Consider the following 26500-nt stretch of genomic DNA (forward strand, 5'->3'; position numbering starts at 1 on the left):
CAGAGAGCCAGGGCCTGGAGAAGTTCTCTGCCCAGGTATTTCACGCCCTTCACCCCCAGTACAGTGGGGACCACATAAATGGAAATTGTGTCAGAAGCAAAAGGGCAAGAAGCAAAGTGATTGTCTTTGGTGGAGGCAGGCAGGGAACACTGTGGAGAGGTTTCCCAGCCTCCACAAGCCTTTGGCGTGGCAGAGCTGCTCCCACTGATGGCAGTGCCTCCAGCCAGGCCCCTGGTAACACCAGTTCAGGGGGAAAAGTTGTGACTTCCTCAACCTGGCTCCTCCCCGCCAGTCTCCCCCAGCCTGCTAGCCCTGGCTGGTCCCCAGGCCAGGCCTGTCCCAGACCATGGGGCTCGGAGCTGCCGACAAAGGGCAAGGACCCCCCATGCTAGGCTGATGCCTGAAGCCCCTGCTCCAGCAGTGCAGGGCTGTGGCAGAAAGGATTCAATAGCAGGGTTTGCTTGGGCTTGAATTGCTTTCCTCCAGAGGTACAAAGAAAAAGTGGCACAGTCAATGCAGAGCTCTCCCCGCACCATGCACCCAGGCTCCTTTATTTCCTTTTGGGACACTGCTAACTGCAATCCATCCTCACGTTGCTGGACACATCAGCCTACTCCCTGCTGCCCCAGGCTGGAGGACTACCCTCGTGAAGCATGGCTCACTCTAGGGCCACAAGCTGCCAAAAGCAAGTCCCATCCTGCTGGCTGCTTTTGGCCTGTGCCCGGCTCTCCCTGTGCAGTCCTCCCAGCAACTGCTCTAATAAAGACACTCGGACTCTGGAAGGGCATTTCTGCACCCACAGCAGGTTAGGGCCAAGGTTCTGAGCCAGGCAGGTGCAAGCAGCTCCCAGTGAGGGCTGCAGGTCACTGTTGGTACCACAGACCGGTGACAGCAGCAGGAACACAGCCTGTGCAAGGTCTCCTAAGCCTCCATGCTGGGCATCCCTTGCAGGATGCCGCCTTCTGGCTCTTCATCTTCCTTGTTGCCCACTGCAACTCAGGAGACACGAGCCCTCCCTGGCTTGGAGGTCCTTGAGCCCTGGGACCAACAGGCAGCTGGTGCCCAGATGCCTGGAAAGGGCGACCCACAACCAGACCAAGAATGGGGACAGGACTTCCACTCTGTAATAGGTGAGTCCTAGAGGCCCTGTCCCTCTCACACCATGAAATCTTTGCCAGTGGCGGCAGAGGACAGCTGGAGAGAGGCTGGTTTGCTGACAGGACAAGGATAAGGTGAGCTCTGCAGTCAGTGCCCCATTCCTCATCTAGCTCCAGGGGACCCACCCCAACAGGCACGCACCCACCAACCCGGGTAGAGGGGTTATCCACCACTGCAGCTCCCTCTGAAACTCTCTTCTTTAACACCACGTGCCTGGTCAACAATCACAAGGACCTGAAAGATAAATTTTCAGGTCATCAGGTATTGGCTGCCCCTTGGCATACACACACTGACATCCTTACCTAGGGAGTGTGAGAGCAGCTACAAGCCCTTTATGTAGAAGTGAATTCAGCAAGAAAAAGGGAAAGTAAGCAGGATGCAACCACATAAAGGGAAACTGAGTCACGCCAGTGGTGAGAGACATCCTTGCAAGACCTACAGAGGAGGGCTAGGCTGTTCCACAGCCCGTGAGACGAAGAGCAGGCATGATCACACCATGCACCTCTGAACTGCATATAATCATAGAATATCCCACAAGCTGGAAGGGACCCATAAGGACCATCGGGTCCAACTCCCTGCTCCTCACAGGACTACCAGTTTAAAAATTTATCACAATTCAGAAAAAAATGGGCTCATTCTACAATATGATAGTTAAATGATTTGCCTCAAGCTGATACTGCTGTTCATTTTTAACTGTTTTTATTAACAGCTTATGGAAAATAAATTTTCAGTATTCCATTTGTTTCATTCAGTTGTGTTGCTCTTCCATTTCACTTGGATGAGACAATGGAAGTAGTGTGCCTTGTAGTCCAGTCACTTCCTGCTTTCCCCCTTTCGCTAACATGATACCTTTTGCTTCTCTGCGTGGATCTGTCATGTCTCAGCCCTTGCAATCCCACAGTCTGAGCGGAGGAAAGCAAGGCAGGAGTGCCTGGAGGCCAGGTGGAGCAGCGGAGCTTGCAGCCACGCCGACAGGGAGTGCAGGCACCACCAGGGGACGAAGCCGAGTGCTGGCCTGGAGAGGTTTTCTTTCAGAGCAGCTCGTTCGGAGCCCACAGGGACAGCCACCATGTGCTCAGGGACGGGCAGCACAATGGTTAGCAATGGAGGGACCCCACATGCAGCCTGGGACCCCAGCATAGCTGCAAGCCTTCCTGTTCCTCCATGCGCCACATCCCACCACAGGACAGCATGGCCACAGTGCAGCAGAGCTGGAAGTCCCCATGCTCCCCAGCTCACCCTGTCACTCCTGACCATGCTGAGGCTGGGCAGCGACACCTTGATACCCGGGGAAATGGTCGCTGTGGGGCTGAGGTAGGCCCAGCACCAGGCTTCCCTCTCCTCTGGGGCCGCCCTTGTCCTGAGCCCCACAGGGCTGCCAGAGGGCATTCTGCCGCTCCCCTGCATGTCCCTGCTTGGTGGCAGGTGCTGCCTGGGGAGGAGGTGGGGGCCTGGGCCGTACAGCCAGGTCTGCCCTGGGTGCCTGGGAAGGGGAGGTGGGGCAGAGCCAGTGCTCAGGCAGCAGGGTAAGGCCAGGCCTGGCTCCCAGGGAACCATGACACTGGGAGGGAGGGCAGGGCCTGGCCACAGCCCTGGGACCTTCTCTTCTCCTCCCCGGTGCCCCAGACATGGTCCACCCCTCTGAGCCAAGGCCCTGCTCTCCTGCCCTCTCCTCCCTGCTGGCAGGGCCCCACTGCCCCAGCAGCCACAGGCGCAGGGGTCCGTACCTCCTCTCTGCCTTCTCCTCCCATTCCTCCAGCAGCAGAGGCAGCCCTGGCATACCAAAAAGCTGGAAACCCTTCCCATTGCCATGCTCCCGCCTGGCTCTGCAGGCTGGGTCCCACTTCTCCCTCCTGCCAAGCAGGCCTGTGGAGGAGAGCAGGGTGCCACGCTGACTCAACAGAATCATAGAATCATAGAATTGTCTAGGTTGGAAGAGACCCTTGGGATCATCGAGTCCAACCATCTACCCTACTCTACAAAGTTCTCCCCTACACCATATCCCCCAACACCACATCTAAACGTCTCTTAAACACATCCAGGGATGGTGACTCAACCACCTCCCTGGGCAGTCTATTCCAATGCCCGACCACTCTTTCTGTGAAAAATTCTTTCCTAATGTTCAGTCTAAATCTACCCTGTTGGAGCTTGAAGCCATTCCCTCTTGTTCTGTCATTAACTACCTGTAAGAAGAGACCAGCACCAAACCAGAAGAGACAGCCTGCATCTACAGCAGTTGCATTAAATGAGGGCAGCTTTTTCCTGACAGAAACCGTCTTGCCAAGCTCCTGCTCTAGCCTGGGCACATCGTTCCCCACCCAGCAAGGCCAGTCCTAAGTCAGGGGTCGCTGCCAGGGTTAGAAGGATCACCCTGTTGCCAGGCAATGGCCTGTGTCCTCCCATGAGGGACCAGTAGCCCATGGCTGCATTTCTCTTCCAGTTCCACCTGCTAGCAGGGGCTGTCTTGCTGCCCAGCAGGTCCATAGGTCAGCCACGTGGATAAGCTCTAGGAAGAAATGGAGACGACAAGCCAAAGCCCAGACCTGGAAAATGAGATCCACGACTTCCTGAGCCGGCTGACAAGAAAAAGGTTCTTTGAGACTGAGTGGGACATGGCTGCCTTAGCCATCTTCTTCATCTTCGTGGGTGAGTGCATAGCTCAGCATGAGGCATGTGCCAGACAGGTTCTCTGGGTGCTGGGCTGTGCAGGCAGCTGCCCTAATCCCAGCAACTCATGCAGCCCCCCAGCAGCACAGCCCCGGAGAACACAAGAGTGCGGCCATTCCATTTACATTCAGCAGGCAAGGGCAACAACAGCAGCAAAAACACAGGGGCCCAGATGAAACATTCCCTGGGTAACCTCCCCTGGTTGCAAAACCACTTTCATAATCATGCCACCACCTTGCCTAACGCTAGCACCATTCGATCAGCCTGGGCTCAGGTGGTGTTCGTGGGGTTGCCATGCCCTGTGTGATATACAGCACTTCACGCAGTGTTACAATGCTAACAGGAGGAAAAAGGGTGGCAGACAGCTAAGAGGGTACTCGCTGTAACAGGGGGTGGTAACAGGGAGACGTAGAGGCTGACATAACTGCTCACTTTTCTCCAGGGACTGTGGTTCTGCTGCTGCTTCTGGCGCTTATCCACTGCTGCTGCGACTGTGACTCCCTGAAACAAAGCAAGGTGATAAAACCCAGCCTGCTCACCCAAGAATGACACACAGGAGGTCCCAAGGCAGAGGCCACCCTGCAGTATCTGCGGTGCTTGTCGAAATTGGGGGGACAGGGGAGGAAAGCAGGCAGAGCACTGGACAGACACTGCTCTCCCCTGCAGAGACACACTCATGTCTCAGGAGAAACACAGCCCAGCCACCAAGGGGGGACATTCACACAGGGAAGTGGATGCACAAGAGAGAACAGGCTGGACGTGCTTCAGCCGGCAGACATGCCCAGGACCTCTGCACTGTTGTGGGGGAGGGAAGTGATACCTGGGCTTGAGCACAGACAAAGCATGGAGACTATTTTAATTTGTGTGTGCATGCATGTGCAAACTCCCTCCCTTCTTCTTTACAATGACACATCCCTTTCCAAAACAACTAGATTCCCAGAAGGAAAGTGGGCACAGACAATCTGGCAATGGCGCCCTAAACCCACGTCAACCTCACAGCTGGACAGAACGACTCTTCCTGCGATCTTCCCTCTGCTGCACCTAAAAATCAGACTCTATCTTCACCTTGAGTGCCAAGAGCTGCCTAGCCATTTCCATCCTCCTCTACAACCTCAGCCACCGTTCTTCCTATTCTCTGTACGTGGATGAATGCAAATGCCTTGCATGGTACCTGCAATGCCATCCTAAGGGGTGGCACCTGAGTCAGTCCACCCCACAATTCAATTTAAGATACAGTATCTTAAGGCATACTTTTCAGCTACAAGCCATAGATCATCCTCAGCTCCTCAGCTCCAAAGTGGAGAACGGGTGCTCCCCCGTGCAGAGCCAGCAGCCATGGGAACCACCAGGGAATGAGAGCAAGGAGAAGCAGGAGAAACTATTGTTTCTCTCCAGCTAGAGGCTGGAACCCTTCTCCAAGCTCAACACTTGCTGATGACCAAAACATGCTGTGGAGCATCCTCACACTAAAATCCTGTCTGAGACAACTGAATGGGAGGTCCAGCTATGCTTCTTTTCAGGGTTTTGGGATCCAGCCCTTCCACTACAGACTTAATTTGCAGCAGGACTAAAAGTGAAGCATAGCACTGTCCCTGGCTGTGAATACCCATTAAAAGAGGCTCTGAAGATGCTTCAAAGCACAGCCACAGCTTATAGGAATCCTTTTAGTTCCTGTTTAGTCCCTTTATCAACTCCAGGAAAAAAAAATACTATATCTTTACAAACATTTAGCCTTAGCTGAGCTCAGCAAGGAGACGTACTTGTCTGCTCAGTGCCGAGATGCTGGGAAGAGTAACATGGGATTCTGCTCACTGTCTGTCACTACTCTGTGGACACTGCAGAAATAGCTGCTCAGAGTGAGATAGACTAGAGGCAGCCATAAAATAAACTTTCTTCATTGCTCTCTTAGTCTGTGGTTCTGTTCTGTCATTAGCCTGCTGCAGTGCTGCTGTTGAAAGCTGCCCAGCAAGTGTATTCTCCATCTTAGTTCAGGAAACTCATATTCCTTTTCAAAAGATATGTAGAAGCTCAGCAGCAGAGACCCATGAATCAGTGCCTCCTGTGGTTCCAGAACCAGCAGCATCCAGGCAGCAGCAACGCAACTGCTAGACCCATCAAAAGCAGGCAGCCAGTGGATCTAAGCAGCAGACCTCTCTATCCCCTGAAGACTAAGTAGAGATTCCCTGGGCAAAAGGGGAGAAGAAAAGTGCCACCAGGAAAGGTTTTGCTCATGACGACTATAGCCTCCCCAAAGGAAACTAAAAAGAGAGAGAAAAACAATTCAGGCGAGGAAAAGGCAGTCTGATTACTTCATTCTGCTCCAGTCACACAGCAGCATTCAGTAGTGCAGGTACCAATCAAAAGCCCTTGCAGTATTGCAGAGCAGCCCAAACTTCAGACACAACTTGTGCTCCCAACCATTTGCCAAAGATTCTGGCCCACAACACAGCTGAGTTGTGTTTGCAAAGGGAGGGGTGGGCTGCCAGTAGCTATCCCAGTACCACCTCACTGGGCTGCAAAAGCAGAGCTTTTAGAGGCTTGTACAATTTTCTTCTGAACTCAGAGTTTTAGTGGGGAAAATGATAGACTGCAAAGTTTTTAATTGGTGGACCCTTGTTTTATCTTTCAAATCACAGGATACCAGCCCAGGGCTCTGAGCCAGCCTCTCTTGTTGAATCCCACCTGCCTTGCTGTTACCCTATTCTGTAACAGTAACCTATGCAGTGTCCTGAAGCAGCCACCACTGCCATCTGGCAGTCCTCAGGACACAGCCACTGTGTGTCAGAGCTGGAATCAGGACAGGTATTCCATTTTGCAAACTCCTGCCCTCCAGAACTGAAGAAGCCTCATTTCATTAGAAGAAAACAACACAGTGGGCTGCATGTTCTATCCCTATCAGCAGGAAGCAGAGTTGCGAGAGGATGTGGCACCATTAATTGGACTGCACACACTAGTGTGAATTGAAAAAGGAGCCTCCTCCACACACAGGGAGGGTTAAAGAAGAGCGCAGACAGCTCCAGAGAGTCTATTAACTATAAAAATACTCTCATCCAAAAAGCTGTTAACAGTGAGCAGTTCCACACATGCACAATCACTTTCTAAGCAGAGAACAGTCTGGAACAGAGCAAGGGTTGGTAAATGCATACCCAGGGTCATGACCATAAGGCTAACTGACTGGAATAAGTAATGAGCCTGCTATTGCATCAGCCCATCCAGGCCCCTCTACCTTCCGCCTTTCATTACCTACTAACAAATACATTTATCGGTCACAGCCTGATGCTTAATTGTAGGCTCTGTTACTGCCTGCAACCTGTAATATTAGCATGTGTTAGACTAAGCACAGCACCAAATATCAAGTCATCAGAGCAGGAGGCTGCAGCAGTAACAAGGTTGGCTGGCACCAACCCACTCAGGATCCCAAGGATCTCACAAAGGGACAGAAAGGGAGGTCACAGACAAGGTAGGTCACACATGCCCAGAACAGAGGTCTATGCAGCAAAGAAAAAAAATCAAAGTAACATACCTATCCCTAGTCTCCATCCTTGGAGCTATTCAAAAGCCATCTGGACATGGTCCTGGGAGACCAGCTTTGGGTGGCCCTGCTTGAGCAAGAGAACTGGACTAGATAGACCCCAGAGGTCCCCTTCCAACCCCAACCATTCTGTGGTTCTGTGATCTCTTCCTTTTGAGCACAGCGCACCAGGATCGTGGTGTTTTCCAACCATGCTGTCAAGATAGGCTCCAATGGTCCTGACGTTTTGTAGGGACCTCAGTGAGCCTGCAATCTTCACATCAGCACACATGTAGGCTCCTGGGTAAGGTATTCCATTGAGGAAAGCCACCAGAACCACAGGCTGGACAGGGTTAGATGGAGCCAAGCAGGAGACAGGTGATGCTTCCTCATCACTTTGACAGCCAGCTCCATGAGCCAACCCAACCCAACCTACAGCCTCTCCCAAATTTGACCATCAAGGGAAGTCTGGAGGTAGTTTAGGTAGCACTCAGTGTCAGACAGCACTGGGCTGAGGCTACACAAATCAGGCCCAGCCTTCGAAGAGCTGACCAGCTCTGCCCTCAGAGACCACTACTGTCCCCCCAGTGAGGCAAACAGTAATCCAGCATGCATAACTAAGAACAGTCACTCACTTGTAATAGAGCACATAATCTTCAATACTCTTTCATTCTCAGCACTGACAGCCCACAGGAGCATGGCAGGTTTGAGGATCTTTATTTCACAGTTCTTAATGGCTAGAGGGACGAGTTACATACTGTAGCATCCACAGGCAGGCAGCAAATCATTGTAACAACGTGGTACTCACTTTGGGTTTAATGACAGGATGTGAGACGGCACAGATGTGCTCAAGGTACCAAGGCAGCTCCAAAGGCTGGTAGTGAAAACAAGATACTAAACCTGGAAAAAACCAATTGGCCCAACTAGGGCTTAGAGAAAAAAATACATATTATCACATTGATGCCAGGGGTAAAAAAAAGAAAAAAGAGTTCAAGAGTTCTAACAGCAGCAAGTAAGAATAACTCTGAAGAGGCATCAGTAACATGGGCATGGACAGAACAGATAGGAGAGGGAGAAGCTCAGAGCTAGTCATAACCACAGCTGGACCAGATCACAACAACCTATTTCACTACATGGAGCAACATGCCCTACACTTTTTGTGGTGTATTAAATTAGTCTGTCTTCATCCCTTTCCAGCCAGCTCAAAGTCCAGCAGTTAGTTACAGCACTGTGTGCAAATACAGTTAGTGAGAGTGGTCCACAGCTCCCCATCCCTTACTAGCGTAACTCATCAGAGGCTTGGAAAGTGTAAGCGAACACAACATGCGAACAAAGACAGGTGGAAGCTCTTGCCAATCACACAACATTGCTTGGTGCCCTGCTTATGCAGCAGTCCCAGACAAAGCTACTAAAGTTGTCTCTCTGGATACACTGACCCTACCATGTGGAGGGCCACAAGGTAGAGAACCACAGTATTCCTCAGGCTGACCTGGACTCAGCTGGCATGTTGAAAACAAACAGGGAGACACTGGAAGTGCTGTAAGGGCTTGGACACTCCACAGAGAATTAATATGGCCTGTAGTTCCAGTAACTGGAGAAAACAGAGATCTGGAAAGCAAGAAGAAAAGCAGGTAAGTTCCTGTATCCCTTGGGCCATAGAAGAATATAATGTGTGTGTAATGATTGAGCTTTACTGCATTGCACACTCCAGCATTGCACTGCAGAAGGGCACATTTGCTGCCATTGTCACTGAAGAAGCTTGGAGCACAAAGTTACTTGCTCAAGGTGGCAGCCAGGTCAGCTGCAGAGCTGGAACTGAACATTGGTCTACTGGAATCTGGTTTGCTGAGGTCTCCATGCCTCCTCTCCAGCACCCTGGCATTTTCTCACATCCAGCTCATGACTGAGAACACAAAAGTGTCTACCTGCTCCTCTCTATCTAGTGGCTAGTTGAGCAAACACATCTACCACACTACTACACTTACCCCAGACAGCTGCCTGCTAGGCAGTGCCAGCCAGCTCCCTGGCTCCAGACCATTGACTCATTGCTTGTTTTCAGTTTGTATATAAGTTGTACAGAATAACATCACATCAGATTTTTAGGAGATCTGAGGTCCTCTCAGATGTCTACCTGCTCCTCTCCAGACTTAAAAACAAAGCCCCTCTCTAAGGCCATTACCTTGTCCTTCAGTTGCTGGCAAAGCTGCAGTGAAACTGTGAAGAAGACAAGGGCATCATTTAACCATGGGACAACACATTCCACTTTATGGACATGGCTGACTTCACACCGCTGGTTGCCAAACTCACTGAAGTGGGGGAAAAAAAAGAGCACAGCTTCACACACAACAGCACAGAACACAAACCTCAACTGTCCTCCGTTCTCACAAATCGTTATGATTGCTATTACATTTAAAACAGCCCCTGGGAAAGTTATAGAATGCAAACTCTCATTCTACCTCTGACCAGATTTAGAGTTAAGCTAAATCTAATAGGGTTAAGGTAGATAATTTACCACTTTCCAGAGAGACGCAAAGGCAGGAAATGCGGATGGCAATGCCAGTAACCTAATGTTCAATTTTGGTTGACAACTCTGATCTCTAGACAAACTCATGGCACTGTATGGGTGGGCTGTATCCTGAAAAGCCACATCTTTGGGCCTTTATGACCAAATCATTAAAGAAACATGATTATGGGCATCTGTGCATTCACAGGCACAGCCACAACAAGTGACTCAGTCCAGCTTCTCCACTTAAGAGATGCTATAATCAAAACTGCGTACAGCCATCTGGATGTCATCCTCAGCATACTCCTACAACTATTACATAGCCCTTGTTGTGACTGTACTTACAACATGGCTCCAGGGTTGTGTAAAATGGACCCTCCAGCAGGCTTGAAGTTCTAGAGGAGAAGGAAAAGGTCATTAGGATTTTGACAAAGTAAACAAACTACTTAGAAGGAGGAGATTTAAGGTTTGCGCTTTCAGTAGCCCAACATCAAGAAATACCTATACCACGTCTGCCTGAATACTCCATTCATATGGAATCCCTGTCATTTGATCCCTTCCAGCTCCTTCATGAAAAAAATTCTACACAGTGGCTGAGTCCAATTTAGATCCAAAATTTAGCACCACAAAAATAAGATAAGAAGATCCAGAAATAAAACAAAAGATAGATTTTAGGAAATATATCCTTACAGAATGACTGCATTTCATAAAGCTTAAGAGTTTAATTCTGTTTTTACAGGACATCAAGCTGACTCAAATGCAACAGGTGAAGCAGAAAAGTATCCATCAAAACTCCATTCAGAAAACCAAGATGCTACTTCGATGTAAACTGGATTAATACAAATATACTCTTCCAAAATTAAGCAAAATTATCAAACTATATTGTAAAATGAAGCATTGCTCGGCAAAAAATAGTTACTGGCTTTCTCCAGAGCACTGGTATTTTCTTCTGGGCTAAGTGGCCATGCCCCAAACAAGATATAGAGGCAGAGTTCTGTGCGGCAGATCTAAACACAGACACTTAACACCTGTTACAATCATTTCTGCATTATCTTACACATGTAACATTGCACCATGTAGCAGTATGATCTCCTCCTCACGGTGGGATGTAGGGAGAGGCAAATAAACAAGGCTCAGGAGATAAAAGGCGTCACCTTGGTTGTGCTGGGCTGCAGCACATGGAGTTGGTAGACAGTCAGGCACAGTTTGTTCAGGTTAATATAGAAATTCACAAGGATGTCTGGAGGCAGAGCTGGGGTGAACATTTTCTGGTGAGAAAATAAGTAGTTTCTTTGTCAGTGAAAGAACCATTATTTCTAATGCTGGGAAATCACTACCTTTTCCTAAGCCATACTACAGTTACCCCATAGTGAGAGGGACATGAGGACAGAAACAAAGACTGAGCAGCTTGCAGGCAACGGTTGTTCCTCTTGCTGCACTTGATCAAATGGTGTGTGCATGACTGTGACAAAAGAGGATGGAGCAGTGTTCACAAGGGCAAATCATCCCTGGACAAAGAACACAACTTACTCTCTGAGAACCAGAGTCCTCAGGCCCAAGTCATCTGCTTTGCCACAGGAAGATACACAGCACCAAAAATGCTCAGGGTTTACACATACTTCAGCTCTCTCTCTCTGCCTCAGGAAGCACTTCTGCAATCCACTTCCACCAGGATGCACCACAATATCCTAACTGTTGCATGCTGCCAGACTGTATGGAGATCTAGACCATCACATACTTACACTGAGACCACTGGAGGCAATCTCTGGTAGAGTCAGAGTGGCTGGAGTGGTAAGCCGATTTCGGGCTCTTGAGAGCTGTAACATTACAGCATCCATAAGCTGCAAGATAACATACAGCACACTGCTGAGTGGTGACCCCTGGATAGATCAGGATAGCATGCTGCAGAATCCTACAGCCTTCTGCAAGTGTTACAAAGCAACAACAACCAGCAGCAACACCACCACCCCCCTACCCTTCCAGGAATTCAGGGACTTTATGGGAAGGGATGGCTCCCACATAAATGCAGTTTAACTGTTACCACTATCAAAAACACTTGTGAGACAGGCCAGGAGTGTTTAATACTAAGGACTGAAGAGAGAACAGCTATTCATTACAAGAATAAGAAGAGAACATGAGGTCAATTACTGATGCCACAGAAGCATCAACAAACTCATCATCAGCTCTTCTGAAGAGCAGGCATTAAGAAAAAACAAGCTGTGTTCTAGTTCTCCCCGTTCCCACATCATGGGTACAACAACTGCTGAATGGGGCCCTCCGTTCATAGCCATCTATGAACTAGGGCACTAGAGAAAAGAAACAGCTCATTGTGAATCCAATCCTGCCAGAAATCACAGTTCAAAGGCTCTATTCAGGAAGACATCCTTTTCCAGAAAAAAAGTGGGAAGCAACATGTGTCTGTAATAGAGCTCATGACTGCTAAGATGAAAGCATTTTGCATGATAACTAATTTCCCTCCCTTACTTCCACCCAAAAAGTAAAAAGGAAACAGTTTTATTACCTAGCTTCTTTCTATTAGCAGCCCTTTCCCATGTGGAGACTAAAAAGGTTTAGCTTTCTCATGTTTGATATCGTGATGGATTCTAATGAGTAAGTCAAAACTCTGGTACCTTCAGAGAGCATTTCCAAGCAGAGGGCTGGGCTTTATTGCCACGCAGCAGCTGCTCTGGATCAGAGCTTATTGGCTACTACTACCACCAGTAAGAAGTCACTTTCAAATCGTCAGTGAACCACAAGTACTAACCCAAATCTTTTGTTTGCTGATGACTGCCTCATTTCTTCTCTCCCCAAAAGTACTGACTGACAGGAAAGAGCATGAGCTGTGCAACCACATGATCCAAAAAGGATCAAGGGAGATGCTCCCAAACTATCACTGCTGTGCAACAGAGCACCAACTGCTCAGATTACCATTGACCATGATGTACAACCCTGTTACTGATGCTAAATTGGTCTAGATTCCTATCAAATATGAGGTCACATGAATACTCCTTGGCACAGGTACATACAGGTACAACTGGGGAATCCATTTCCAGTAAAAGACTCAAGAGAATAATGAGCATTATTGAAACAACAAATGGAGGAAAGAAAAATGCATGTCCCTACCCAAGCAGAGAAGGCTTTCTCCTCACCTTGAGAACCTCCGAACCTGTTTTGAACTGGTAGTTTACATCTCTGTTCATAAGCAGGTAAATGGCTTGGTTAACATGGTTTCTAGCATCCTGGATCTGCAAAGGCACAAATGCAGCCCTGTTAAAGAAACACTCTCTATAGTAGGGAGTAGAGGTTTCCCGATTGTCTCATTGCCCCTAAGAAAATGGTGACTTCTCAAATATTAAGGCCATTTCTCTCTGAGTACCAGACACTCACTAACACAAATCTACCACTGCTGCCCAGATGCGTTATTGGATTCTTCACTCTAGGACTGGAGATGCAAAACAGTCTGAGAGCTACAACCTGGTGTGTCAATAAAAATATTGCTGCTGCCCTGAAGGAACAGTGACATCAGGCAGTCTCATTCTGGGAGGACTCTGATCATGACTGTTCAGGTAGGAATTCTTGGTGATATACAACAGTCAGGTCTAGCAACACAAATAATGATTTCTTCCTTAGGAACTATTAGAGCTAAAACCAATGACGTAAATTACATCAATAGCAGCAACGAGCAGCAAACGTTGATTTCTAATATAGCATCTCTGGCAGTATTCCAGAGCTCTTCTAAACATAAGCGTTGGGGTTATGAGTTATCTCCAGCATCAAGAAGCTGCCATCACGCTGCTTGCATGGAACTTGACCAGACTCGGGACGCAGCTAGCTCAAGTCCCTCCCAAGCAAGACCACTGGCAGCCAGGAGACAATTATCAAAGCAAGGTGTATCTCAATACTTTCATGAGAGCAAGGACAAAACAGAGGAAGAAGAAAATGGCCCTGGGAGAAAGTGACTGGTGTCCAGTTCCAGGCAGCAGCAGGAAAATTGAAAAAAAGCAAAGGGGTAAATCAGAGGGTGCAATAAATGGAAAAGGTTAGCAGGGAAGCCTGTATGAGAGGTGGCTGCTGGGAGATGGGTACCACAGCTTGGGATATTTGCAGTTTGATACAACTATGCTGCTCCCCAGCAACCCCAGATCCCAGCTCAGCCTTGTAAAGGCCTTCCTGGCATAGATCTGGGCACTGGTTCCTTCTCATCTGGAGCTCTGGACCAAAGAATAGCCTTGCTCCTAGAAAGCATGAGGCACTGGAGGCTGCAGAGAAGACAGATATGACAAAGTCCACTGTCAGACTGCAGAGAGGCTCTGCAGGTACTTGGACTATGGCATCTCCAAACATCACCACCTCCAGCCTTTACGTCTCCCAGATGCTTTTGAGCAAGCTAAGTGGCTCCTGGCAGTGTTACCCAACCCAGCAGTGCCAATACTGCTATTATAAGGATTTGCTTCATTCCTATTACCCCTTGATTTTGCTCAGTTTTCTAATCAAGTTCCTCAAAACTTGTGTGCCTGCACTTGTGTTCCTCAAAAATGTGCCAATACTACAATTTATTACCAATGACTTGACTTTGCACAGAGAAACAAAACTCCACCTGGCACCACTCACTAAGGGAATAAACTCACAATACTTCGTGATGCTCATTTTAACTCAGGACAAAGGTCTCCATATAATCACTGTAAATGCTTCTGCACAGAGTTCTTAAGGCACTCACATTCCACATCTGAACAACATCAGAACACAAAACTCTTCCAAGTAAATAAAGGAAGGTGTTTTCCTTCTGGCAGAAGCCTATCAACCAAGCAGCAGTACAAAATACTCACAAAACAGGATGCACTGCTGAGTGTTATCACAAGAACTTCCTTGCCTGGTCGTGACGCATAAACTAACTCGGTCAAGTTTGGCATTAACATCTCAAGTACACAATTTTCTAGATTTCTACAAAGTTACCAGTTAGAGCTTTCACTCCGCTGCCAAAGCAGCCCTCGGAAACTGCACTCAAGACCAAAGGCCTGATCACCTAGGATAATCTGTGCCATGGCACAATCAAGCACATGGAATACATCTTTCTCCAACCTACTCAGCTATGACAAAGTAACTGTGGGAAACTACGTCTTCAAGATCAGGCACCAGATCAAGTCCTGAAATCAGGTATCTCCCAGCAAAATGGTGGGAAAGAGATCCAGTGTTCCGGTAGCCACATCCCTTTAACTCCTTAACTGAGGGAACTCAGCTATGCTACAAGAACACAATGCAGTGAGATTTGTTCTCAGCATAAAAAATGCTTCTGTAAGAGAACAAGCACAAGCTACTCAAAACTCTGAAAATGCTCTTTGCCCTGCTAGCCTGGGTTTTACAAGCAGATACAAGGCCAGTACTGCACAGGCACCCTAGGCACTCCTTTTAAAGGATTATGACTGCTATGCAGGCAGCCTTCAGCTCACTGGTGTTTCAGGAACAAGCAGAAGTCACCTCTCTCTCCTAGCACCATAACTGAATTTAATTGCATCTTTCTTCCCTTAGCTTTTACCACTGGAACTAATGTGGGATGGACACAACCTTCTCTCTCGGAAAGCTAGGGGCTACAGCTACTGCTTGGAGGGCACAGATGCTACAGATAGGTAGGCATCTCAAGTTTACAGTACCTGCTGCAATTTCCACTGCTTGTCTTCCCGAAACGCAAAGTGCAGGAGCTGATTATTTCTGGGCATTTTCAAATTAACATCCTTGAAGAAAGAAACAAACACATGAGAGCAAGCAATCCCCATATGCAGAACGTGGAGACTGTCAGTCCCACTCCGTTCTGTCTCCCAGACAGTCTTGGCAAGCTGTTTTCAGCAGTCCTGGCGTGGCCAGGACCTCAGTCCTCCTACAGGAAGATGTTAATACAAAGGGTAAGTTGAAAGGCATTCAGTGAATTGGGATCCCAGCAGGACACACGGGTGAATCGGGATCCCAGCAGGACACACGGGTGAATCGGGATCCCAGCAGGACACACAACTTCATCTCAGAAGGCCCCCAAGGAAATCTGATATTACACAACAAAGGCAGTGAAGGAAAGGAATCCCCATGAAAGTTGACTCCATCATGCACCACAGAGTGTGGGGGGAGGTTAGATGCTGGATCTTCACAAATTTCAACAGTTGCTGAAACATTAAGGATTTAAGGCCTATTAGGGAAGACTGACAAAGAATACTTACTGATCACTGGATATGCATAATTAGGATGACCTCTCCCTTGAGGTCATCAAAGTGTAATAAGGATGACTCTCACCCCTTGACTGTAGTACAAAGCAAGAAGCTCAGTAATTACTCACAGCTTGACACAAGGCGTCTCCCTGCAGTGTCAACACACCTTTCACCTGGTCTGTGCTGGAATGAGAAGAAAGATCTGAGCAACGCAAGTCACAGGAGTCAAGAGACACCTACCAAAACTGCCAACCTGACACCACCGCTCCCTGTCCCATGTTGCTAGCCAAGTTCTCCTCCTTCCAGGGGTCAGCTGGGGGATGCAGATGAACTCTATGCACACTTTCAAGTCCCCAGCTCTTGGCCTGTGGCCAGTTGCTGTCATATTCTTTATGAGCCACTTCACCCGAACTGCCCTGCCTAAAATACCACGTTCATTTCTGATCCCATGCTTATTTCTTGTATTACCTATCAACAATTTGGTTGCTGTTACAAACAGCTCTAGTAGGCACAAACACACGATATTAGATGAATTACTGACATTGGAGTGCTACCTGGTTTGTATGGGAGCTGAAAGCTACAAATCCCACCCTGCCCCTCCCCTCAACAAGAAAAAACCCTAAACAAACAAAACACACCCCAAACCCTTTAACAGGTCCTGCAAGATGGCTCACACCTACAATGCACAGTGGGGGAAGACTGAAGCACCTGGGCCTTCAAGAACTCAGTTTAGCCGTACCTTACATTTTAATACACTAGACAGACAGTCTTTAGATCAACACTTTTTAAGATCCACCTCGCAACAACAATGAATGAAAACTAGAATCAACTTTAATACTTTAAGATCTGAAGAATGCAACTTTCAAACCAAATAGAGAATCACTGCATCATTCCATACAACGCTCACTGTGCTGTTTCTAAGGTCTAAGGTCTACTGCTTCATAACAAGCTTGTGACTTCTGCCAGAGTGCAGCTATTCAGACCAAACCCTACAATGAAGATCAAAAAATGGACAGCTACTTCAGAAGAACTGCACTTCCATAGCACCTTCTGCACAGGTCTCAGTTTGCTCTGTGTGAAGTAGATTTATTATGGCTCTTTTAGGGAGATTAGGACAAAGGATTTGTCCATGGTCAGAGTCAGAAATTGAGTCAAGAGCAGAATTCAGGTCTTGTATCAGTAACCCCCTGCGCCCAGAATCAGAAAAATGCTCCTTGGCAAAACCACCGACAGCAGCACAGGGATGCAACACATGAGTGTGTGGTCGGGAATCAATGACTACATTACAGGTGTCCACAGCAAACAGCACACGTCTGGCTATGGCAGCCCCTGGAACATAGCTACAGACTGTTACTTTAACCTGCCATGAGTTTTTTCCTTTGTTTTCTTTAAGGTGAAATCTCATATCAAAGAAAACCCCTTCACTCTGAGGGTGCTGTAGGGACTGTTGCCGCAGACGCTCAGGGAACAGCACCCTTCACTACAGAGGGAAGCCCCCGGCCACAAACACCAGCACTGCTGGCAGTAGGGGCACAGCCCCCCTGGAGCAGCCTGGCAGAGCAGCAGCGACCCACTGATTGCCACGGCCACTTACCCCGATGTGCTCAGCACAAAGTTCTCCTGCTTGACACCTCCTCCTGAGCCACTGGCGGGCAGGGCAAACCGGTGAGAAGCCTCCTGCCCAAGAGAGGACATAGTGAGTGCTGGAGCATCCACCTGGGGTCAGCGCACCACAAGCCAGCAACAAAGACAAGGCAAGAGCAGAAATGCAGATGCTGGCAAGTGGCTAAACCTTTGCAAGCCTCCTGCTACCAAAGCACACGGATGTTCCCTCATCATCCTGCGGACAGGCGCAGCCTGGGAGAAGGCTGAGTGCGTGTGGCTCATGGCAAAAGGTGTCGGAAATCCCGTGCTCCAGCTCCACGCCCTGGGGCCAGGCAAGGAGGCCAGTGCCCAGCAGGGTGGCAAAGCTGTCCACAGCAGAAGCAGCACTTGGCACAGCCCAGCCATGCATACTCTCAGGTGCCATGGCACTGCCCTTTGTCAGTCCCCAGCTGCACAGCGCAAGTGCTGCCGGCCCCTTACCCACGTGGGAAGTCTGGAGTGAAAACCAGCCCTCCTGACTGGTTATACTGGCTGGTGCCTGTCCTTTAATCACACTTCACCCTTAAAACTATGACAAATTCTTCAAAACAGATACTATATATACAGATACTGCAGGTTATTGTCACCTGCTACTGAGTCATGTCCCGGGTCAGCACTACAGCACTCCCTCCTCCTCTGGCACCCACCCCTCAGCTCCACATTTTTTCCCCTGCTCTTGCATCACCCACTAATCCCCACCAAAACCTTACAGCGTGAAGGGGTTGGGCCTGCTGAAAACTAACCGAGCAGGAGAGCAGTGACCTCTCATGCACACAATCCCCTCTGGCCAGTTCAGGCCTGATTCAGCCAAACACTTCATGCCTCTAAAAGGGGCAGGTGCCAGCAGAGAAGAAGGTGTATCGAGGGAAGGATGGTTTTCAATGAGTGCACGCTGCTAATTACTGCACAAGTTGCAATTTGTCAGCTAAAGGCTATCATGCTCATTTCCACCATCACATGACAGAGTTACAGGCAGATCCAGACTCTCTGGCCCAGAAAATATTCACATCTCGGGCGAATGCCTGGCAGACAGATCTGGCTGCCTCTGTGTGCCTTTTCAAAACAGCTCTCAGGAAAGAGGGTCAAGAACAGAGCAATCTAGGGGAAATCAGGTTTATTGTGAGTCCTTGAAACCAGAGGGCAGGCAAACACTTGGAACAGTACTGGACATGCATGATGGACCTTTCTGTGCACTTTATACCAAGAATTTTTTCCTCCAGGGAAAATCTGCCACCGTTCCTCCCATGGGAGAAAAAAGAAACCCACAACACAACAAACAAATGAAGCAAATTAATCTTACCTTCAAAATATCCTGCAGTTGTTTCAAAACAGCATGGACCTCTTCTTGTAAAAGCCATTTAAATTCTTCTTCCTACATTGTGGAAAGATAGCAGTGGAATCATTAGAAGTCAAACACTGGAAATAAATCTTTCAAGACACATATGAACAGTATTCAAGTTCTAGGTATACTGCTATGTCCAGGCTGTTTAAATCACATGCTAGTAGGAAAAAAAAAAAAAAAAGATATCGTCCTGATTTGTTGAAAGGCTTTACTCTCCACTTCTCCGCCCCAGACAAATGAACTGTCCTCATTCTTGTTTTGACTTTGCTTAACAAAGCAGTATTCATACAAATAACTGTACCAATAATCACAGAATTAGGAAAGAACAGGCAGCACGGGATGTGAATTTGAGAGCAAAGTACAGATCCTGCTGCTTCAAAATCTGGGGCATCTTTTTTCATAATCTGGGCTGCCAGACACCCACCCAGCCTCTCCCACTCCCCCTCCTCTACAGGACCAGAAAAGGAAGTAAGATGAAAAACATGTGGGCGGAGATAAAGACAGGGAGATCCCTTATCAATCACCCTCACAGGCAAAACAGACTCCACTTGCGGATGAATTTGTTGCAATTATATGGCGAGAAACAAAGACAAAACCTAAAATACTCCTCCTCCCCCCCAGTAGCATTTTACCAAGCAACAGTAGCCAAAAAATAAGGCAGCTAAACTGAAAAGCGGTGGGGGGAGGAAAAGGCTAAGGACTCCCAACCATTTGGGCAAATTCAGTAACAAGTTCAGATCCGATGACACACTGCCTCAGGCCTTGATCAGTTATCTCCTACAGAGAAGCCCATATGAAGCAGAACCTCAACCCATTCCTGTTAAACTACAAGACCCTATGCAGAAGATCACCAGAGGAGTGGGGACAGAAGCAAGCAAGGGACAAAGGGCAGGGAAGCTAACAAGGGTCACTCTCCAAGATGAAGAGCTCCAGTGCAGGCACCTCTGCGATGGAGCCAGCCGATCACAGCAAAAAGGGGCTCTTCCCGAGCTTTTTCTGAGCTTTTTTGAGACAGGGAAGCACTGGGGCAGCACAGGTGCCTGCAGCGGGGTGGCAGCTCGCAGGAGGGCAGCTGACATGGAAGGGGGAAGACCAGGAGCACCGGTGCCTCCCACACTCCCATAAGAGGCAGTCTGAGGGAGCACTGCGACCAGAGCGAGCAAACAGAGCGTGGTGCGTCAGCCATGGTGTAGCGCGGCAGTTTGTGTGGCAGTTTGTGCAGAAGGGCGCACAGGAAGGGCACTGAAGGTGCTGCCAGTTCAAGAGGTGGGTTCACCTGGTGAGAGGAGCTCAGCCATGGTCTCCACCTGGCAAAAAGCCATGTCCTCTGCACTTGCCAGAGCAGATACAGCAACACAGAGGGTGTTCCCTTGGAAACACGCAGGCATCCAGGCTGAAGGCAGTGCCACAGCCTCACACAGCTAGCGAGCAGTGGTGGTGAAGACGGGTGTGTGAGGTGTGAGCAGGTCCGTGATCTGCTCAGCCTGGTGGCAGGGCTCAGAGATGAAGTGGAAAGACTAAGGAGTACCAGGGAGTGCGAGAAAGAAATTGACTGGTGGCCCCCTGCTTTGAGCTCCCTGAAAGAGACCGGGCCAGTCCCCACAAATAAAACAAGAACACAGGGATCACATCTCCTCGCCCTGTAGGGCTGAAGGCACAAAAGGCAGTGGCCTACCAGAAAACGATGAATGGAGGCAAGTCTGTGCCAGGGGTGGCAGGCGAACCCCCTCCTTGCCCACCTCCCCTCCCCAGGTGCCTCTGTACAACAGGGACAAGGCCCTGGGCATGGTAGAGCAGCCAAAGGACAATGAGGCTGACAGTCCAAATACACCCAAGGAGTTGCCAGCACTGGAAAGGCCTACTCCTGATGACCACCTCTACGAGGAAGAGAAGGATGGTTATAGTTCTGGGTGACGCAGTTCTGAGGGGGATAGAGGGTCCAATATGTAGGGCAGACCCCACTCTGCTGCCTCCCTGGGGTTAGGGTCATTACGAAGAAACTCCCTAGCCTGGTGTGGCTCTCGGGTTACTGCCCACTGCTTCTGTTCCATGGGGGGGGCGATGAAAGTGCAAATCAGGGTGCAATTAAAAAAGGTATGAGGGCCTTGGGACAGCTAGTACGGGAACCCGGACCACAGGTTATTTTTTCTTCCCGACTTCCAGCTGGGGACAATGACATTGAAAGACACAGATGAGCTCAGTCTGTTAATATGCAGCTCTGTGGCTGGTGTCACTGCCACAATTTGGGGTTTCTCGACAATGGAATGGCCTATACAGCACCTGGCCCTCAAAGTGGGAGAAGGGTCTTTGCCCGAGAGTTAGCAGGGCTCCTTGACAGGGCTTTAAATGGGACTTGACAGGGGAAGGGGGTATGATCAGGCTTGCCTGTGACAAGCCAAGGGATGATGCACCAAGGAAAGAGGAACGGGGTGCTAGTGAGGGCCTGCAGCTTAAAAGTCCTATGTAGATGAGCCAGGAGCTCCTGGGGTAACAGGAGCCAATGGGGGGCACCATTAATACACAGCAAAGGAATGCCACCTGTAGAGCAGCGCAAAGGAATTGCAACCGCTCTAGCCAAGTCAGCCTCAACAAGGATAGGGCTGAAACGCCTCTATGCAAATGCACATAGCATGGGGAACAAACAGGAGGGGCTGGACACATGTGCGCAGCTCCAAGGCTACAATCTCATTGGCATCATGGAAACATGGTGGGATGGCTCCTACAACTGGAGCATTGGCATGGAAGGCTACAGGCTCTTCAGAAGAGACAGGCAGGGGAAACAAGAAGGCGGTGTTGCCCTATATGTTAATGAGCAGCTGGAGTGCGTGGAGCTTGGCCTGAGGATGGATAAAGAGCCGATGGGTCAGGATTAAAGGGAAATCAGGAGCAGGGGACGTTACAGTGGGGGTCTGCTACAGACCACCTGACCAGGAAGACCGAGTGGATGAGGCCCTCTATAGACAGATAGGGGCGGCATCACGTTCACAGACCCTGGTTCTCATGGGCGACTTCAACCACCCTCACATCTGTTTGAAGGGTAACACAGAAGGGCAAAGGCAATCCAGGAGGTTCTTGGATTGCATTGACAACAACTTCCTTCTCCAAGTGGTTGAGGAGCCAACGAGGAGAAGAGCTATGCTGGACCTTGTTCTTACCAACAAGGAGGGGCTGGTAGGCAGTATCAAGCTCAAGGGAGCCTGGGTTGTAGTGACCATGAAATGGTGGAGCTCGAGATCCTCGAGGCAGCGAGGAAGGTGAGCAGCAAGCTGACCACCCTGGACTTTAGGAGAGCTGACTTTGGCCTCTTGAAGAATCTGCTTGGTATGGTGCCGTGGGATGAAGCACTGGAGGGAAGAAGGTCCCAAGAAAGTTGGCTAATATTTACAAGGATCACCTCCTCCAAGCTCAGGACCGATGCATCCCTACAAAGAAGGCAGCAGGCAGAAAAGCCTGGAGGCCCGCATGGATGAACAAGGAGCTCCTGGACATGATCAAAAGTAAAAAGGAGGCCCATAGGGGGTGGAAACAGGGGCAGGTAGCCTGGGAGGAATACAGAGAAATTGTTCGAGCAGCCAGGGATCAGGTTAGGCAAGCTAAAGCCCAGATTGAATTAAAACTGGCCAGGGACATCAAAACAAACAACAAATAATTCTGTAAGTATGCCAGCAAGAAAAGAAAGACTAGGGAAGATGGGGGCCCTCTCCGGAAGGAAACAGAGGAGCTGGTCACCCAGGACAGAGACAAAGCCAAGGTACTCAACGACTTTTTTGCCTCCGTCTTCACTGGCAAAGACTGCAGCCACACTACCCATGATGCAGAAGGCAAAGGCGAGGACTAGGAAAATGAAGAACCGCCCACTGTAGGTGAAGATCAAGTATGAGACCGCCTAAGGAACCTGAAGGTGCACAAGTCCATGGGACCTGATGAGATACATCCGCAGGTCCTGAGGGAACTTGGCAGATGAAGTCGCTATGCCACTATCCGTCATATTTGGAAGTCATGGCAGTCTGGTGAGGTTCCCACCAACTGGAAAAGGGGAAACAACCCAAAAAGGGAAAAAAGGAAGACCCAGGGAACTACAGGCCAGTCAGTCTCACCTCTGTGCCCGGCACGATCATGGAGCAGATCCTCCTGGAAACTCTGCTAAGGCACATGGAAAAAAAGGAGGTGATTGGGAGCAGCCAACATGGCTTCACCAAGGGCAAGTCATGCCTGACAAATTTGATGGCCTTCTACAAGGGGGTTACAGCAGTAGTGGACAAAGGAAGAGCAACTGATGTCATCTACCTGGACTTGTACAAAGCGTTTGACACTGTCCTGTACGATATCCTGGTCTCTAAATTGGAGAGATATGGATTCGACAGATGGACCACTCAGTGGATAAAGAACTGGCTCGACGATCGCACTCAAAGAGTTGTGGTCAACAGCTCGATGCCCAAGTGGAGACCAGTTACAAGAGGTGTTCCTCAGGGGTCAGTACTGGGACCGGTGCTTTTCAAGATCTTTGTTGGTGGGATAGTGGGACAGATCCCACTTCTGGACAGTGGGATCGAGTGCACCCTCAGCAAGTTTGTCAATGATACCAAGCTGTGTGGCGAGGTAGACACACTGGAGGGGAGGGATGCCACCCAGAGGGACCTGGACAGGCTGGAAAGGTGGGCCCATGCCAACCTCGTGAAGTTCAACAAGGCCAAGTGCAAGGTCCTACATCTGGGTTGGGGCAATCCCAAGCACAAATACAGGCTCGGCAGAGAATGGATCGAGAGCAGCCCTGAGGAGAAGGACCTGCGGGTGCTGATTGATGAGAAGCTCAACTTGAGCCAGCAATGCACAATCGCAGCCCAGAAAGCCAACCATATCCTGGGCTGCATCAAAAGCAGCATGGCCAGCAGGTCAAGGCAGGTGATTCTTCCCCTCTACTCTGCTCTAGGGAGACCCCACCTGGAGTACTGCGTCCGGCTCTGGAGCCCCCAACAGAGGAAAGACATGGACCTGTTGGAGCAGGTCCAGAGGAGGACCACAAAGACGACCAGAGCACCTCTCCTATGAGGACAGGCTGAGAGAGTCAGGGTTGTTCAGCCTGAAGAAGAGAAGGCTCTGGGGAGACCTTATTGCGGCCTTTCAATACTTAAAAAGGGGCCTACAGGAGAGCTGGGGAAGGACTTTTTACAAGGGTATGTAGTGATAGGATGAGGGGGAATGGCTTCAAACTGGAAGAGGGGAGATTTAGATTAAACATCAGGAAGAAATTTTTCACTCTGAGGGTGGTGAGGCACTGGAACAGGTTGCCCAGAGAACTTGTGGAAGCTCCATCCCTGGAGATGTTCAAGACCAGCTTGGACAGGGCTGTGAGCAACGTGGTCTAGTGGGAGGTATCCCTGCCTAAGGCAGGGGTGTTGGAACTAGATGATTTTCAAGCTCCCTTCCAACCTAAACCATTCTGTGATTCTATGACAGAGAGACTGACACTTGCTACCTTATAAGACAGGAGAAATTTTCCACATGGAAGGGAATGAATGGAGCAGCTTGCCCACAGAAAACTTGGAAAGGCATGGTCAACTCAGTAATTTAAGTCTGTGGTTTCTCTGCCAGACAGTTCCTGTTCACCATGACAAACACAAAATAACTACTCACTGATGTGTCCTCACCTTATGCAAGAGTTATCTGAACAAAGAGTAGGATGAGGATGGTTTTCTCTCAACAAACATTCACCCAAAGCAGGTACATACAACAAACCTAGGATTCTAGGTAGGATTCTCTAATCCTTCAATCCAGTGCAGGTCCACCGGCCTTCACCATTTAATACCGTTTTGGGTTTCTGGGTGTTGTATTGACACATTGGATCCTTTGCTCTTTTGTTCTGTGTAACACTCACTCTCCTCCAGGTTCTCAAAGTAACAGAAATCATGTAGGTAAAGCAGACGCCTTTAGTGCCCCCACAGTCCCACTGTCACCACGCAGATACTTCTACTTCAAATCATAGAATTGTTTGGGCTGGAAGGGACCTTTAAAGGTCACCTATGCCAACCCCCCTGCAATGACCAGGGACATCTTCAACGAGACCAGGCTGTTAACCATCATCGGTGTCCTTCATCCCCCTAGTGGCAGCAAAAGATCTTCCCTCACGGTGTTCATTTCAGACTAAGTCAAGCTCATCAGTGTGTCTGTACACTACACACCTGTACTTTTGAGGAACACTAGTCATACAATTCCCAGGCACACCGATTTTAGAAAAAAATGGTTTTCACATGCAGCTTTCCACTACTTCTTGCAGCTCATGGCCCCGCAGCTGTCTGCAACGTCCGTTGGTCCGTGTCCTTCCTGCCTTTATCAAGCCACCACGGCCACTCTGGTCACTTTGACGTGACTGCCTGCCATTTGCTAGGGCCGCCCTTCCATCGAGCATGAAAAAAATCAAGGTCGCGTCACACATGTTACCGTTTACCGTGTACGGGGCACTGACCCGCCTCAGGGCCACCGCGGCCAAGGCCCGGGGCGGCGGCAACGGCAACCCGCCCTCGCACGGCCCACGCCGCCGCGCACACCGCCAAAGCAGCTAAAGGAGGAGCCCGCGGCCCGCGGGTGGCGGCGGGCCTGAGGGCAGCCTGGCAGCCGCTCCCGGGGCCGGCCCGAAGGCCTGTCCGGGCCGCACGGACGGTCACCTCAGCGCCGCGGCTGGAGCAGGCGGCCCTCATCGAGCGCCTCAGCCCGGGGCCGGGGAAGGAAGGGGGGGGGGGGGGGGGCGCGCCCGGCCGGAACGGGCCTGCGGGGGTCCCTGCGGGGCCGCCACCGCCCGCGACCAGGCCGCTGCCGCTGGCCACGGCCACGGCGAGCCCTCCGGCCGACTCACCAACACCGCTCGCTCCGCCGCGCTCGCCATCGCCGCCGCCATCCCGCCGCCCCCCCGCCGGCCCCGCCCCTGCGCGGCGCCCTCGGCCGCCCTGATTGGCTACCGGTCCCGCTCTGTGCCCGCCCACACCGCCCCGGCCTCTAGCCCAGCAATGCGGCCCACGCAGCGCCTGATTGGGCAGCACCGGCGAGGGCGGTGCCCGAGGCGTGACGCCAGGCCGGCGGGGCAATGGCGGCCGAGGGGCAGCGCAGGGCGTCGCAGCGGAAAGCCGGGCTGCAGGACGGCTCAGGGACGGGTGAAGCCGGGGAAGCCTCGCCCTTCAGAAACGGAGATGAACCCCGCCCGGCAGCGAGGCCCGGCCCCAGGGGTCCCTCGTGGAGAGGGGGTCCCGGCCAGCGGCATCACGGCCCTCGCCCCGCGCCAACCCCTCCTGCGCCGCTTTTCATCGCAGCGCCCAAACGGAGCTCTTTTCACTTTAGCGCCTGTAATCCGTTCAGCTGAAGCAGACCTGTAACTCCGTACATTAACGTTACCCCTGTTGGATGGCAAACACCACCAGGATGGTCAAAAAAGCAATAACCTGAAGCCTGCAAACACTTCTGTTACGGGATCGTGCCTTGGGAAACCCCACGTG

At 50.1% G+C, this 26500-nt stretch overlaps 1 protein-coding gene across 2 annotated transcripts; it reads right to left on the minus strand.

Annotated features, from left to right (window-relative positions):
* Positions 1–1846: 1846 nt before the first annotated feature.
* Positions 1847–25908, minus strand: ROGDI (rogdi atypical leucine zipper; the record flags this gene model as incomplete). 2 transcript variants are annotated; one of them, XM_082490334.1, is made up of 14 exons in its annotated part: positions 1847–4326; positions 7349–7424; positions 8145–8265; positions 8826–8944; positions 9516–9642; positions 10185–10234; positions 10994–11107; positions 11582–11680; positions 12989–13084; positions 15488–15568; positions 16159–16213; positions 17625–17707; positions 18975–19046; positions 25867–25908. In XM_082490334.1, 11 exons carry the CDS (start codon positions 25906–25908, stop codon positions 8903–8905), a joined length of 861 nt encoding a protein of 286 aa, XP_082346460.1. In that variant the 3' UTR covers positions 1847–4326; positions 7349–7424; positions 8145–8265; positions 8826–8902. The 2 variants fall into 2 exon arrangements, with proteins under 2 accessions (XP_082346460.1, XP_082346461.1); XM_082490335.1 differs by lacking the exon at positions 1847–4326 and having other exon boundaries at positions 7410–7424; positions 7972–8265.
* Positions 25909–26500: the final 592 nt, after the last annotated feature.

This window comes from Vanellus vanellus, assembly GCF_965231255.1.
Source record: "Vanellus vanellus genome assembly, chromosome: 14".
NCBI classification, from domain to species: domain Eukaryota; kingdom Metazoa; phylum Chordata; class Aves; order Charadriiformes; family Charadriidae; genus Vanellus; species Vanellus vanellus.